This window comes from Cyphomyrmex costatus, unplaced genomic scaffold (assembly GCF_001594065.2).
Source record: "Cyphomyrmex costatus isolate MS0001 unplaced genomic scaffold, Ccosl1.0 scaffold378, whole genome shotgun sequence".
In the NCBI taxonomy this organism is placed as follows: Eukaryota; Metazoa; Arthropoda; class Insecta; order Hymenoptera; family Formicidae; genus Cyphomyrmex; species Cyphomyrmex costatus.
In genome coordinates this window covers 561787-578556 of record NW_017277972.1, presented here as the reverse complement: position 1 = coordinate 578556, position 16770 = coordinate 561787, and the positions used below count along the sequence as shown (strand labels likewise).

The window sequence follows — 16770 nt, the reverse complement described above, 5'->3', positions numbered from 1 at the left end:
TTATTATATTAATATCTTTATTTATATATTGATAAGGACCCGAATATAGGGTCGAAACGTTTATAATTACTTTGTATTTATTGAATTAAAAATTTTACACACGACGTTCTTGTGTTGGCTCTTAATTGGCTATTTTTTCTTAGTATATTGTTTAAAAAATTAATAAATAATTTTTCTCATCAGAACTCTTCAGAACTCGTTAGGGAATAGTCAGATCTACACGATAAGTACCGCATTTCTCACAGAACTGTCACCAATCGGCCAGCATATCACACATGTGCTATGAAAAGTGCCCTTTTCGGGGATTGAAAATTGTTTAAAAAATTAATAAATAATTTTTCTCATCAGAACTCTTCAGAAATCGTTAGAGCATAGTCAGATCTACACGATAAGTACCATAAACTTCTCAGAACTGTCACCAATCGGCCAGCACATATCACGCATATGCTATGAAAAGTGTCTTTTTCGTGTATTAAAAATTGTTTAAAAAATTAATAAATGATTTTTCTCATCAGAGAACTCTTCAGAACTCGTTAGGGAATAGTCAGATCTACACGATAAGTACCATAAACTTCTCAGAATTGTCACCAATCGGCCAGCATATCACACATGTGCTATGAAAAGTGCCCTTTTCGGGTATATAAAGTTGTTTAAAAAATTAATAAATAATTTTTCTCATCAGAACTCTTCAGAACTCGTTAGGGCATAGTCAGATATACACGATAAGTACCGCATTTTTCACAGAACTGTCGCCATTCGGCTAGCATATCACCTGTACGTGTTAATATATACCATTTTCGAACAGTTTAAATGGTTTTTTGGCCAGAACTATTGGTGTATTGAGTTTTAACGATAGAACTCTTTGGCTTCTTATATTTTACACCTCATACGTTCGAAATCCGGTGAGATGCTGGATGGTAAGACGGGAAGTTGGCATCTCATATTTTAAATCGATTTTCTGGACGTAATTCGGTAGAACTATTGATAAAACCGATATAGAACTGTAGAACTGTGGTGGATGCGAGCAGAACTGGTATCATTTTATGCGATGCTGATACATGATATGCTAGCTTCACAGACGTACAAAAAAGTGTTTTTTCTATTGTAACGGCGTTTTTATGAAGATACTCTTCATATTTTTATGCTGTTATAATCTTAGCTAATGTGTAATGTTTATCTTGTTTGTTGGATATTCCATTAAAAAAACATTCTTTTCTACACTGTTTAAAATTTAAACCAATTATCGTAGGAGGCGTAGAAGGATGATAGAAAGAATAGGAAATAAAAAGGAAATAAAACTTAAAATAAAAAATAATCTTTTCCTTTCATAAAGATAAAATAATTCTTTTTTTAAAACAAAAATAAAACTGCAATAAAAATAATGAAATATGAACAAAATAGCATTGTAGAAACTGTAATAAATAACATAAGCATAAATATGAAGAGTATCTTAAAAAAAGCTCTACCGTTGACAGCCAAAAAATACTTTTTTGTACTTTAATCGCTGCTAATTTAAAGCAACTATGTGTTTTCTTTACACCAATTGATTCACCTCATTATTCTGTTCACAAAAGTATTAAGATACGATTATCAAAAAATCAATAGTTTACGAGTTATTCAACATTTTATGTCAATATGTACCAAAATAAAGTGTAAAATATCTCGTAAACTATTAATTTTTCGATACTTCTACCTTAATACTTTCATAACAAAATAACTAAAGGAATCATAATTTTAAAAAATCATATAATACCATTTTAAAAAAATGAAAGTGACCTTGAAATCTCCGAAGTGTCTCCACCTAGAAAATTATTACTAGCATAGGTATGTTATAGTCCTCTTGATACAACTTTTGTGTACGTGTGTAATCATAATATTTTCAAACTCTAAAAATAGTGGAGATATTCAAGGTGGACAAAGTTATTGCCCCACCCTATATATTGTATATAGGTATATATATATATGTGTGTGTGTGTGTATGTATATTACATGTATATTATAGAATATAATTATGTATGATATATCTCTCTCTTTGTCAACTTGGTATCAAAATTTTGATAAATAAAAGTTCTCAATAAAATGAGTATAATAGTATTTCGCTGGCAATTGTTAGTACTTAGTTGAATATTTTAAAAGTTATATCATAATTTAAACTAATTAATTACGAACGAAATAAGAATCACTACGTAAAACACAAATCTTTAAAATTGACAAAGTTACACACAAATATCTGTAGCATATAGTGGATACTCGCATTGAAATGGGTACCTGTATTGTACACGGGTCTACAGGAATCCTATCACACACGGTTCCGCGGGTACCCGTATCGTACACAGTCCTGCGGGTACCCGAATTAGCCAGTACTCGCGGAACCGGTCCAGAACCGTATTCGGATACCCGGTCCGCCAGCGAGTACCTGGATTTGCAGGTATTCCGAGCTCTATCTTGTAACCGAAATAGCGACGTTATTTTCCACCGTCGGATGGAAATAGAACGCAACTTTTACCGTTAGCCTAACCGTCGCGATGATCATACACGTTTAAAAGATAATTGTTTCTTGTCGCTATCGAGCTACCTTATAAGAGAGCCAGTAGCGCGTCACACACAGTGATAATCTCGTTACAAGGCCGGTTATCTTATTATACACGCTTCGTCATATGTTGAAGCTTAGAAGGTGATAGGTGTAACGGCTGGTGTAACGCATCTTGTACGTACGCTAAAGTTTGAACAACGCCATATCACGTTGATTGGTTATTAACGTGTTACGCGTTATTGTTTACCCAGCTGGATACAATTATTCCTTTGGAACTCTCCTATACAAATTACTATCGTTTCAGAACATACATCGTAAAGGACCGCGCGCATTTCATGGCTTTCAGTTTCTGCACTTGGCGGAAAATATGTTGAAAACGATGTATCTCGCAGCAACTTTTAATGGCATTTATACGAATATGCTCCGGTATATGCCAATGAATTTCTATAGATACAGCGACGACACGTTGTCGGAACCGAACCGTCTTATCCATTTTCGCGTAAGGTTAACGATCGCTGCTGGGCTTGCGAATGGATCAACGGAAGAGGTTTGTACGCGCGTGCACACCGATGAAACGCATGATGCACGCGGCGTAATTATCACTCACAAAAAAGATTTCTATGTTCAATGCTGATACTCCAAAATCTAGAATAAAATAAGATCTACATAGAGCCAATTATATTTATTTCTCAAAGTATTGGAGTACAAATTAGTTCGGTCTGTTTTCCAAAAGATGATCGCCTCCAAAGACAAGTCATTTTTTCGAGAATTGGAATTCGAAAATTGCCTGAGAGGTAGGAAAAAGTAGTAGCCAGGACAATACTTTAATTAATCTGTTCATTCATTTTGTTTTGAAATAAATGCATTTTTGAACACAAAAAACGGACCGAACTAATTTGTACACTTAATAGAATATTTGAATCTTAAATGAAAAATTCTAAAATTATAGAATAAAGTATTCTTGATGTTAGCTCATTAATTTTTTTAATAGAAAAATTTAAGTTCGACACAATATTCTTCATTTAAACATTCTTATTCTATTCCTGCGGAAGCAATTTTATTTATATTTTTCAACAACGAAAAACTGAGCTCAACCGAGGATTCAAATTAGAGATCTCTCGTTCCACGTGTCTCTCTTACCTAACCACAAGAGCTTCGTTGCTTTGATGTTGTAGCATCGCGTATATAACTGGATAGACGTATTCTAAATGTAAGAATATATAAATTTCTAAATTTATACGTGTTAGGCCGAAATCAGACTATGCATTGAAGATTGAGATTAAAGATTGAAATATTGAAATTTAGCCAATCAAAATAATAGGAGCTAAGATTCCTTTATTCTCATTGGTGTCAAATTTCAATTTTTTAATTTTCAATCTCAATCATTAATGCGTAATCTAATTCCGGTCTTATACTTGTTTCAAGATAAAATGTCGATCTTATTTTATTCGATGGTGTAGAATCTAATTATCGATTTTATTTTAATATAATCTTAATTTTATAATATATATCATAGAGTTGAGCTAAGATACGTCAAGAATATTTTTTTCCTCAATATTGAAAATCCTTTCTGTGAGGTTGGAAACGCCGCATTTAATGTCCACGGAAGGACCAAATTTCCCGGAGGCTATAAAGTCGCCGATGTTCCCAGAGCCGATTAACCCCTAAGTACGGTCGCGGAGTAATTAAAACTTCCCAATTTCGCGCTGCAGCGTCTCTCGTTGCAGACAAGAGCTTAAAACTGTTAAGAGAGGCTCGATATAACTTTCTTAAAACGATTCAACTGCGTTGTACTTGCACAATGGCGAATAAAAAGTGTAAATAAATTAAGTCTGAGTGTACAATTAGACATAAATAAATATTAGCCCATAAGATCATCTCGCACTCGCTTAAACGGGACTGCTGGCTCAACTCGATAACAAACGATCTTGAGAAGGATTCGTCTGAAGCACAGTATATAAGTAGCGCAACTCTCTGTCGGCACCTTTGATGTTAGTGAAGCCTAAAATATCCAATGTAGTTATACTGTGACAGAACCATGAAGTAAGAGAGGAGGAAACCGATCACGATTGGGCGCGAATACAGAAAAGTGACCCTCATTTGTGTTCCGAATTGAGAGGGAGTCCGTTCAAAAGAAGAACCTGCGAATTAGGACGCCATTTGCAATATCGTCCTTATCGATAAAGAGAGAAAGAGAGAAGTTTATACATATACCATCGACATATGCAGATATACACAATCCCTCTCTTTCTCTCCTTCGACATACCATAAGGCTAAATTGAGCGCGTCACGCGTCGCGTCGTCGAAGGAGAGAAAGAGAAGAGTTGTGTATTTATATAAACTTCTCTTTTTCTCTCTTTCACGACGCGATGCGTGACGCGCTCGGTGGAAACGTACCATAAGAGATATTAGGTGTACAAAAAAGTTCTGATAAATAACAGTAAATTTTATTGTTTATATTAATATTTTAAACCTGCGGAAAATGATGCTTGTGTTTTTCTGTTAAATTATACTTACGTTTTAGCTAGAAAATCTGCGTTAATTCTGTGTGGTACAATTCTAATAATTTTCAAAAAATGTAAACAATTTAGCAGGAAAACAAGCATCGTGTGCCGATCTTTAATTAAAATATTTTTACAGTATAATATTTATACAATATTTATATAATTTTATATTTTCTTATTTTTGTATTTTTTTTTATTTTGCAACGCATTACAATTATAAATCTATTTCTTTTAGTTTTTGTACATTTAATTTGCTGTTCATACAAATAACCTAGGCAGCTAGAAAGAAACAGAGAGAAAGAGGAACTAGAGCAAGTGAGATAGAAGTGTAGACGGCGTTACTGGGCAACTAGAGGCCTAGAAAACAGAGATGCGACATTGCGTCGGTTGGGTTAGGTAACCATCGCCATTTTAATTCAATATAAGTGCTCTTGACCAATAAGCTGATGACAGTTGATGCAAAAGGTAGAAAGATTAGATTAGGTTAGGTTAAGTCCAATATTAAATATTCACACAAATAAGAATACTTACACCATAATAATAGTTTTTTATTGCACTTCGACACTGTATTGTCTAAATTTTTCTCTATATATATATGTACATACGTTATAAAACTATATCTATTAGATGCAATAGTGAATTAAAATGGCTCTCTGATCACATGATTTAGACAGCCAATCAAGCCATACCCTTCAATGACGCTTCTCTGTTTTCTAGGTCTCTATGGGCAACTTACCCATTTCGCGCATGCGCACTCCATTTTAGGCTTCACAAAATCAGGAGAGTTGCGCTACTGTATATACTGTGTCTGAAGTGTATTAAGAAATATGCTCGCGCGGACTCGCCAATTTTTGCCGAACGATGCGTCGTCGCAGCGTGGACGCAGCGTTCTCCGCACAAGAATGACGTTGCAGCTGTGAGCGGAGTGCACTTCAACGTGGAACAATGCGCCGCGTCCCAAGGCAGAAGGATGTGCAGTGAGAAAAGAGGGAAAAAGGCAGCAACGGCGTGGGCGGCAGCGATGGAAGAAGCTCGCCGTTGTTCAGTGATAAGAGGCGGAGTGTGTGACTGAGCGAGCGTATAAGAGAAAGGAGGAACGGCAAGCACAGAGAGAGGTGGATGGAATGAACAAGAAAGGAGAACCTTGTTCCCTTCGCTGCGGCACACAATCGATAAGTACAATTAAAACTCGCCTTTGAAATAAACGAAACAGTGAGAAGCAGAGTCGCTGCTAATGACAAAGGGAGGAGAAGGAGAAAAAACGCGAAGGAGAAAAGAGCCCTTTCGCTGTCGAGTATCACTAGCTTTTCGTTCATGCCTCGTTTACTCCTCCTCGCTCGTGACTCGCGACCAGATTAACAATTTCAATGGTTTCCGTGTATTTACAGAAATAATGCTTCTAAATATTGAAAAAACTATAAAAATGCAAAAGTTGCTTATTCAAATAAATAGAATACAAAGGCTAATGAGAGTATAATCGCTGTTAGTATTGCGAAATTATAAAAACATATATTTATTAGCAATTAAAAAATATATTATTACATTACTAAACATTTCGGCTTACATCCGAGCCATCCTCAGTAGTAAATTCACGAAAAAACCATGCAGAAGTAGGAAAGTGGTCACTCTCATCGTCAACAATCAATACCACATGATTGCTTATTCATTTTACAGGATTGCCACAAAACTATAGAAATCAGAGAAGTATCAAAAAAATTGAAACTATATTATCGTTTGTACTTTAATTACTATGGAAAAAAATTTTTAATCTGTAAAGGCGCAGTTACAAAATACTTATATTTTTTTTAAATAATCGTAAAGCAGACAATTTTGAGACACTTTTAATAGTTTACTCTAAATTACGCTGCCAGTTGCGCACATTAGAGTTTTTACAATACAATGCATTCAGATTACGGTGAACGTTTAAGTCGCATTATTTAACGGAAAGTCGAACCGCGCATGCACACGATATTGCAAAAACACCCTATTATTTTCTCTCATCGATCGCACGGTTTCTCCGTCGATCACTCACAAAATCGCGATATTCATTGTCGTAAATTGACTGATTAGGGGCTAGTTCGATCGAGAACGATCGGCCGACGCGACAGTCTCTTCGATCGAGGCATTACGCAACATCATCGAACAGTGTGTAGTTGACAGGCAACAAAGTGTGATATGCAACTTCGGCGAGAAACAAACTCGGTGAGGAAGTCGCGCGGAAGAGATTGGTAGAGTAGGATGCCTAGGGCGATGGAAAGAGAAAGAGAAAGAGGAAGAAAGAGAGCTGGAGAGGTAAAGTTGAGAAGGAAGGGAACTTTGTGCTGAACAGAATCAGCAATTCCGACTTACAAGAAGGCCACCAACGAGCGGACCAAGCAACGTTGGGGAAGCTGGGGCAACAACCGACGTTGACCTCCACGACAACTATCATCTGTGACTGCGGTGACTGGCAGTGACAATGACGAGGACGAGGATGACAATGATAGCGATGACAACAACGATAACGACGATAAGAATGAATGGTGATAACGAAAACGACGTCTCTGTGAAGTTAACACCTCAACTTCAAAAATAGGAAATTTTAATAACAGTACTGCTTACACCCGCAATAGTTCTAGAGTTCCTGATAGGTTTCATCAATAGTACTGTTGATATAGGCAAAAAATTTTTAAAAATAAAAATATGTGGTGCTAACTTCGCGTGGCACCACAAGATTTGAAAAAGCCGATTTACATGACGGAATCTCACAGTACTCGAAGAGTATTACAGTTCCTGATTAATTATAACAATAGTATCGGCCATTAAATAATGAAGCTGAAGCTGGCAGCCAGACTTAGCAGCCAGAACGCGGCAGCCAGGGATGAATAGGGTGCTGGGGCCCCAAAGATTAAAAATTAATAAAAACCATTAAAAAAACCATTGAACGCATCTAACACATTTCAAATGGCACAAAATACATTAATATATGTAAAATTTATAATAATCTGCCGGGGGATAATTTTTATTAATAGTAATAAAATTTAATAACAATCATTTTCCGGGGACGGCCCTCATTGTTTATAGAAAAATTAAACAACATTTATAAACTATTGAGCAGCCAGATCGTACGCAAACTCGTAGCGACTTGAAAAAAATCACAAACGTTCTCGAGGACGAGTGTAAGACGAAGACACAAGGATTTGCTCGGGGACGGCTCTCATTGTTTATAAAAAAATTAAATAACCTTTAGAAAAATTATTTGAGTGGTCAAGTCGTACGCTGTTAATTGTCCGCTCTTGGTTAGTATCTAGAACCACGACGAGGACGTGGCGGACTAGGGTTCCGTTTCTTTTTGTTCTTTTTTTTATATTTTTCCTTTTATTTTTTTGGTTTTTTTTTATTTTTTAATTTTTTAATTTTTTTGTATTTTATAACATTTTATATTTTTTGAGTCTGTTTTTTCTTAATTTTTTTAAAACGCTTTCTTTTTTGTTTCCATTTTTCATAACATATATATTATTTTGTTCATTTGTTTATACATTTTTTTTTTGCGTTCTAGTGTTAGGTGGTGATACTTGATTTTGTAGCAGTAAATGTAGAGTCGCTGCAACATTTATAAACGACGTGCCGCGGCAACTGTTTCTCGCGGATTTGCTATTGCTTGTCTTATATGACTGGCTTTTCTGCAGCGCTCTAGAATAGATGTATGCTTTTCTCATCAACGCTCTACAGTAGGTGTTGAATTAATAATAAAATTGTATTCTTCCACCTCTGCTATACAGAAATTTAAAATTTTAATTTCTGTTATCATTTATATTCAGATTTTTACAGCATTGAAAACATACAGAAAATTTATTACAATCGATACTATTTCTGACGCTATTGTTCAGATATATAATAAGTATGATGACGACATTGATAATTTCGTTTTGCGTTTGCAACACCACTCTACTAAATGTTTGTGGTTAGACGTTTGCCGTAACATTATAGGTAATGTAGATCCGCGTACAATTGACAATTACCAAAGAAAATGTAGTGACATGTTCAAAAAATATACGAGCAACATTATAAGTAACATTGAAAATATCAAAACTGATAATGTATGTCCATCTGTTCAATACGTTGAGCAAACTGAACAGGTAGAAATTTCATCATGTTCAGACATGTCTAAAAATAATTTCGGCGAACTTAATATTATTAACAATGATATTAAAAAAGAAAAAATATTGGTAGATATGTTTCCTCAAAGTCTGACCATCGACGACGATGAGCGCACTTTAACCTTAAGTATTACAAACGATGAAGCATTTCATTCTGAAGAAGAAATGATCGTTGATAATGATAATGATTCATCATCAAGTACAATATTTATAATAATCAATATCCCTTATGTCCAGAAGATTGTGACATGTCCACGGCAAATGATTGTGAACCATTACCTCCGATTAGCATTCTTCAAAAAGTAACTGTTGGTAGAAAGAAAATTTTACCATCATTGTGTAGAAGTTCCTTCATTCTCCTAAAACATTTTTGGGAAGAATTCTGGATTGGCAGGGATAAATCTTTACGAAAAGGTTGGGTAGATGCTTTTAACTCGGAATTTGAAAAAACATCCTTTCTGCGTATTAACCATCTCGTGGCATAAATGTAGAAATACATTAAAAAGAAGTATCATCTCTTTTCAATGCAAACACTCGACGTGTGCAAAATTTAAATTTTTTGTAACACAAAATATCGACGTTCCTCACACTGATAAAATCGTGCATGTTTATGTCAACGATCATATTTCTCATGAGAAAGAACGACATCGTCACCACATTCGTGGCAAAGTAAGGGCAGCGTTAACCGATGAGTTGGAAAAACGATCAGCAATTGTAGTAAAATTAAAAATGCTTGCCAATGCTGACGAAGAAGTATTACGAGCAGGCAATTTAAATAAAACTCCGAGTTTAGATATTTTACAAAAAATATCAAGTAAAAATCGAGCAAAATACGATCTCGATAAGGAATATATAACATTTATGACCAAATTATTTAATCAGCAACAAGAACAGATTCGCGGTGAAGAGATACATGGTTATATCCAAGAATTTGCTATAATACCACTGTCAGTAATCCTATTTAGCGAAAAACAAATACGATGTTTAGCTTCTGACAAACTGAGACATTTGCATCTGGATTCAACTGGTTCGATCATTGCACAACCCGAACAACTCAGTACTGCAAGTACCATTTATTATTATGCACCAGGAAATATTGATGTTGGGCCATTACCTGTTGCTGAATTTATATCGTCGAAACACGATGTAACAGCGATTAAGCATTTTCTGGACGTATTTAATGATAAATTAAGAAAAATAACGACAAAGAAAATAAAAAAGGTCGAAACAGATTTTAGTCTGGCATTAATACAATCAGTATGCAGAGCCTTGAATGTCATGACTTTGTCAAGCTACATCCAGTACATGTACGAAAAATACGAAAATAAAACATTAATGCAAGGAAATGTGACTATTAATCATGTGTGTTCTTCGCATTTTATAAAGACAGTTACACAAAAGATTAAAAAGTGCTATCCGGATGGAAAGAAACAAAAACTCATGCGTTCTATAGCAGCATCACTGTTAGCGAATATAATGCACTGTAACTGTGTATCAGCTGCTGCTGGAGTGTATGACGTATTTGTAAAACTGTTCGGAAATGAATATGAAGACAATGATTTCAATCATTTAGTAAAATCTATCAAGATTATTACAGAAGACGTGAGCACTAGCTCGGATATATATTCGTCACAGGCACAAGCTGATACGTTTTCTTTCGATAGGAAATCGTTGCCTTATTATCACGCATTCAAAACAATTGAGATGAGTGCACGGGAAAATAGCAAAATTAATTATTCAAAATCGAATGCATTTTTCTGCAAAGAGTTTTTCGATTACGTCACGGAATATTTAATGCCCTATTTTCCTTTATGGTCAGCCACAGGTATTGCACAATTTAATTTGAGTCGTGACAGCAATGCTCCTATCGAGAATTATTTTAAAACACCAAATATTAGATAGGGAAATACGCATTCCTGTACCGCGTTTCATTATGGCAAATTTTAAAATAATTGAAGCGAGATTGAAAGAGCGACAATTTCCATTGAAAACTACGCATTGTAAGCAATGAGCTCGAAAAATCATTAGCGACGATGAAGATGCTGTCGAGACCTGGAAGAAACCCAAACCAATGAACAAGTATCTGATATACTCAAAATTTGTCAAAATTGGTAGAAAAAACATGATTGAGCAAAGTGAAGAAGCTACAGATTGCCATGACAATGATTCTTTGGAAAATTTCGAAAAACGCAAATCAGAAAGTCCTATTATTAAAACAGCAGCAGATGAAGTATTATTTCATGCAGAATTAACTTATCCCAATGGATTTCCCGATTTAAGGAAAGAAATCAATGGATACATAATTGAGGTTAAAAATTTTAGAACGTTGATGCCATTTCAATCTGCGGAGCAATTCTTGGATGATGTTATAATAAATGAATTTTTCACACTCTTACCCGGAATTGCAAAAAGCATAAAATTCTCTCTGTTATGCTTTGATACTCATTTCTGCGAGAGTTTATTAACGCGAGGTTTTGTAAGCATAGGATATAAAAAGTGGGCGACTCGAAACACAGTATGGGACTATCCAGTGTGGCTCATACCTGTTAATTTTGCAGTCCATTGGACAATTCTAATCGTAATCCATTCACGACAAAGTATCGTGTATCTGGACTCATTGCATGGTAATCCTAACGAAAAGATACTCAATGGAATTTGTAATTTCATACAGGAAAACATTTCAATGAGTTTATGGGATGAATGGACACTGTATACCCCACGAGACATTCCATCGCAAATTATAAATAATGATGTAGGTGGAAATTGTGAAATGCACGTATGCACATGGGCATACATAATTGCTTCAGGTTCTTACACGAAATTTTCCGAAGACGACATGAGTGCGGCCCGTAAAGGCATATAGCAAATTATCTTGCTAATACAATTTCGGACAAACGGTTAGAAAAAAGAACAATCAAATCCCTACACTTAATTCTGAGTAATAACAACAAAGACTTAACAACTGAGAAGTTTAGTTTAAACAAATTGAAAAAATCTGAAAGTGTTCCATTCCACTTCCAGAACACGTTCGAATTTGCAGCGACTCTACATTTACTGCTACAAAATCAAGCATCACCACCTAACACTAGAACGCAAAAAAAAAAAATGTATAAACAAATGAACAAAATAATAAATATGTTATGAAAAATAGAAACAAAAAAGAAAGCGTTTTAAAAAAAATTAAGAAAAAACAGACTCAAAAAATATAAAATGTTATAAAATACAAAAAAATTAAAAAATAAAAAAGAACAAAAAAAAATATTAAAAAAAGAACAAAAAGAAACGGAACCCTAGTCCGCCACGTCCTCGTCGTGGTTCTGGATACTAACCAAGAGCGGACAATTAACAGCGTACGACTTGACTACTCAAATAATTTTTCTAAAGGTTATTTAATTTTTTTATAAGCAATGAGAGCCGTCTCCGAGCAAATCCTTGTGTCTTTGTCTTACACTCGTCCTCGAGAACGTTTGTGATTTTTTTCAAGTCGCTACGAGTTTGCGTACGATCTGGCTGCTCAATAGTTTATAAATGTTGTTTAATTTTTCTATAAACAATGAGGGCCGTCCCCGGGAAAATGGTCGTTCCATCGTTTTGTACTCGTCTTGGAGAATGTATGTGATTTTTTTCAAGTCGCTACGAGTTTGCGTACGGTCTGGCTGCTCAATAGTTTATAAATGTTGTTTAATTTTTCTATAAACAATGAGGGCCATCCCCGGAAAAATGGTCATTCCATCGTTTTGTACTCGTCTTGGAGAGTGTGTGTGATTTTTTTCAAGTTGCTACGAGTTTGCGTACGGTCTGGCTGCTTAATAGTAAATATATGATTGTTATTTAATTTTATTACTATCAATAAAAATTATCTCCCGGCAGATTATTATAAATTTTACATATATTAATGTATTTTGTGCCATCTGAAATGTGTTAGATGCGTTCAATGGTTTTTTTAATGGTTTTTATTAATTTTTAATCTTTGGGGCCCCAGCACCCTATTCGTCCCTGACTGCCGCGTTCTGGCTGTTAAGTCTGACTGCCAGCTTCAGCTTCATCATTAAATATCTTTAAATAAATTTTTTTAAAAAAAAGATCGCACCTCAAGTTTCAAAAAAATTATTTTTTTTTGCGCCATTTTGTAGTACTCGAAGAGTATAAGGGGCTGCGCAGAATAAAAGGAACAGAGAACAGAGAATAGAGAACAGGGAACAGGGAATAGGGAACAGTCCAATATCAACGTATGTATACAATGGCGTTAACGCAGAATGAAGGAATAGAGGAATAGCGTTAAGGAATAGTGACGAAATTTCAGCGAACAGCTAGACCTTATATTGTATGTGTATTGTAACGTATTATACAGTTATACACTATTGGATTGTGTAAGTTAAAAAACATATGTGCAGATCACGCATATGATAGTGACAACATATATTTCAACGACCCAGTAGACCAGAATGACAATGAAATATGTGATTTGACTGAAAACAAAGATGCTGATCAATAATAGAAATAGAACTCCACTTTTGACAAATTCAGTATGTTTTGACAATTCAGTATTTATTTCTGTACTAGTTTCATAATGTCGTGCTTGTATTAATTGTTTTGATTGTATATATGATAGAACTCAATTCCATCTTTGAATTCATCGGAAATAGCACAATCGCCAATACTTACCACAGATTCGGTACAAAGATCCCCATCAGTATCTTCACCAAGAAATATATCTGCAAAATCAACGCTATTACCAAATTCAACATCTCTTAACAACAGAGATCCATTTTTGGATTTAACAAATTCGGTATGTTTTGATATTTATTTAATATATACTATAGTATAACGTTCTTGGTAAAAATATTTCTTAAAATTTTTCATTTAAGTTTTAAAAAATTTTTTTACATAGCTAAAATTTCAAGGAACAATGTGAAATTAGTTTCTCAATTTATTTTACTTGTTTTTTTCAAAAAGAAAATGCCTAAAATGTTAATTTATTGTCGCCATGAATATATGTAACCTCATAATTGTTTTTGTTATATATAGAACTTAGTTCCACCTCTAAATTCATCGGAAACAACGCAAATTTCAAATTCCAATATAGTGCCAATACAAAGACCATCTCTATCAATTTCTCCACAAATTGATAAATCTTCAAGATCAACGCCATCACCAAAATCAACATCAAGCATTCCTAAATGTAACATACCTAGTGGAAAAATGAATGTTGATTGCTTTATAGTTTATAGATTCTTTTGAAGCTGTTCCTTCATTAATAGTTCAACTCTCAAACCGAGTTAAAGATAAACAAAATGAAGGAAAAGATCATGCTTTAGCAAATTTAGTTCTTAAGGAATTACAAGATGCTGAAGAACCAAATAAATCAATGCTTCGAAAGAAAATTATGCAAACTTTAATGGACCATATGAATAACTCGTAAACTGATTAATTGCACACAGGCACACAAAATAAAATTTAATACTTGATCCGGAGATTAAACTTTAATATTCTTTTTGACACTCTGATATATCAAATTCGATTCTAAATTGCTTCATCATGTCACATTTTTTATCGGTGGAAAATAGCTTGATTTTCATTTATGATCTAGTTTTTAATAAGCAAGCTGAAATAAAAGAGAGAATATAATTTCGATCATAATATACAAGCTTGTAAAATTAATATGCAAGCTAGTAGTTTAAAATATTGGAAATCTAGTTGTTTTCTGTGAATAAAAAAATTATTACACGATGGAGCAATTGGACATCAGATTCGCTTTCAAAACATAAAAGAATATCAAAATACATACATAAGAATATCATGATCTAATCTCAGGGTTACAAATTTTTGTGTGTGCCTTTGTTATCTACTAAGAGATATCTGGATAAAGAAATATTAAGTTTTTGTTTCACAGTTAAATTTTTAATACATAGATTATTTAGTTATTTAAGAGATTTTTATTAATAAATAAAAAAATATCTGATTTTTTTGTTAAGACAAATGTCCAAACAAATTAATAAGTTAGAAAATATGATATTGTTTGTGATATCCTTTCAAGTTACCATTACTACATTTAAAAATAAAAATCCTTATAATAATATGTGTAGAAGGGCTACGAGCCAGAAAACAAATAATAAAATATTTTTAATAATTTTGAAAACATTTTATATAAGACAATAATTAAAAGTTACACAGAAAACGCAAACAAAAGTAAGACTTTATATCGTCTCTATGTGACAACATCTGTTCCATATCGTTGTTTTAAGTTTTCTATAACCAATTAAATTTTGTTTGAATTTACTCTAATATTATACTGACGATTAAAAATATTTCTACAACATTGATTGCTAATATGGAAGTCATTTTCATATAAAATAGGTATTTATATATGTCGAACGAATGTGAATTTATGTGGTATCTGGATTTGTATTGTGTAGTATAACTTCTATTATTTTATATTGTACAATTGTAGTTCTGCATTACGATTTCACCATTTCTGTTCATGAGAATGACTTTCTTATTGACATACTATCCATGAGACTTACTATGATGAAGAACTACCCGACAATGATGAAAAATAGAAGATTTATTCATGGACTTATTAAAAAACTTGACACCTCCATATTAAAGTTTGTAACACCTACACAATTATTTTAATACTCGCAACGACGACACTATTTTGTGAAGAAAAACATCGCAAAAAATGCTACCATCTCGCATTTTAGTTTCTTTTTTGAAAATTTATATGTAATGCATAATTTTTAAAATATTTTACACGTTTAAACATTGAAAATGACCTAAGAGAGGTCGAAACGTCTGTTATATTTTATTGTTTATATTTTAATTCTTAGTCTTACTTTTGTTTATATTTTAATTCTTAGTCTTACTTTTGTTTGCGTTTTCTGTGTAACTTTTAATTATTGTCTTATATAAAATGTTTTCAAAATTATTAAAAATATTTTATTATTTGTTTTCTGGCTCGTAGCCCTTCTACACATATTATTTTAATTTATTGAGCCATACTATTTATAAAAATCCTTATTTTATATCCTTTTATTATCTACTAAGTAAACTGTGATTTATTATGTACTAATATACACATATAATAAAAAATATAAAGTGTCAGATGTATAATAACATTTTTATATAAATGTGATTGAAGTTTGGATCGTTCTTGGAGCGAAACAATTGACGATCACTCGTATATACATGTGACCGAAAATTATAAACGTATGTCGAATCGTTACAAAACAAAAGGTAAAGGTGCAAAGGCGAGCGCCATTCGAGCGATCAAAAATATCCTACGTCCGTCCCAGCGCCCGGTGGTGAAATCCAAGAGCTGGAGGACGATGTCCGAGATCATAGACGGTAGTAAAAAAAAATTCGTTCCCCTCGCTGACTCGTAAGAGCACCGTATACACATACGAAGTATGTATACATGGAGCACGCGCGGGCGCCGCTCGCGCGATCAAAAATTTCCTACGTCCGTCCCAGCGCCCGGTGGTGAAATCCAAGAGCTGGAGGACGATGTCCGAGATCATAGACGGTAGTAAAAAAAAATTCGTTCCCCTCGCTGACTCGTAAGCGCACCGTATACACATACGAAGTATGTATA

At 33.9% G+C, this 16770-nt stretch overlaps 2 protein-coding genes across 2 annotated transcripts in view; one reads left to right on the top strand and one right to left on the bottom strand.

Annotated features, from left to right (window-relative positions):
• Nucleotides 1–16770, bottom strand: part of LOC108776749 (uncharacterized) — a 114111-nt gene that overhangs the window by 46978 nt on the left and 50363 nt on the right. The gene's annotated exons all lie outside the window — the stretch shown is intronic.
• On the top strand, nucleotides 13658–14417 carry LOC108776748 (uncharacterized). Its single transcript, XM_018543451.1, has 3 exons — nucleotides 13658–13702; nucleotides 13789–13965; nucleotides 14205–14417. The coding sequence occupies exons 1-3, from the start codon at nucleotides 13658–13660 to the stop codon at nucleotides 14415–14417; spliced, it is 435 nt and encodes a 144-aa protein (XP_018398953.1).

What these genes read in the sequence shown, in the direction of transcription:
- LOC108776748 (XM_018543451.1), top strand. Translation starts at nt 13,658, where the DNA reads ATGCTGATCAATAATAGAAATAGAACTCCACTTTTGACAAATTCA. An exon ending in CTCCACTTTTGACAAATTCA is followed by an intron (nt 13,703 to 13,788) that starts GTATGTTTTGAC and finishes TATATATGATAG; the next exon opens with AACTCAATTCCATCTTTGAA. An exon ending in TTTTGGATTTAACAAATTCG is followed by an intron (nt 13,966 to 14,204) that starts GTATGTTTTGAT and finishes TGTTATATATAG; the next exon opens with AACTTAGTTCCACCTCTAAA.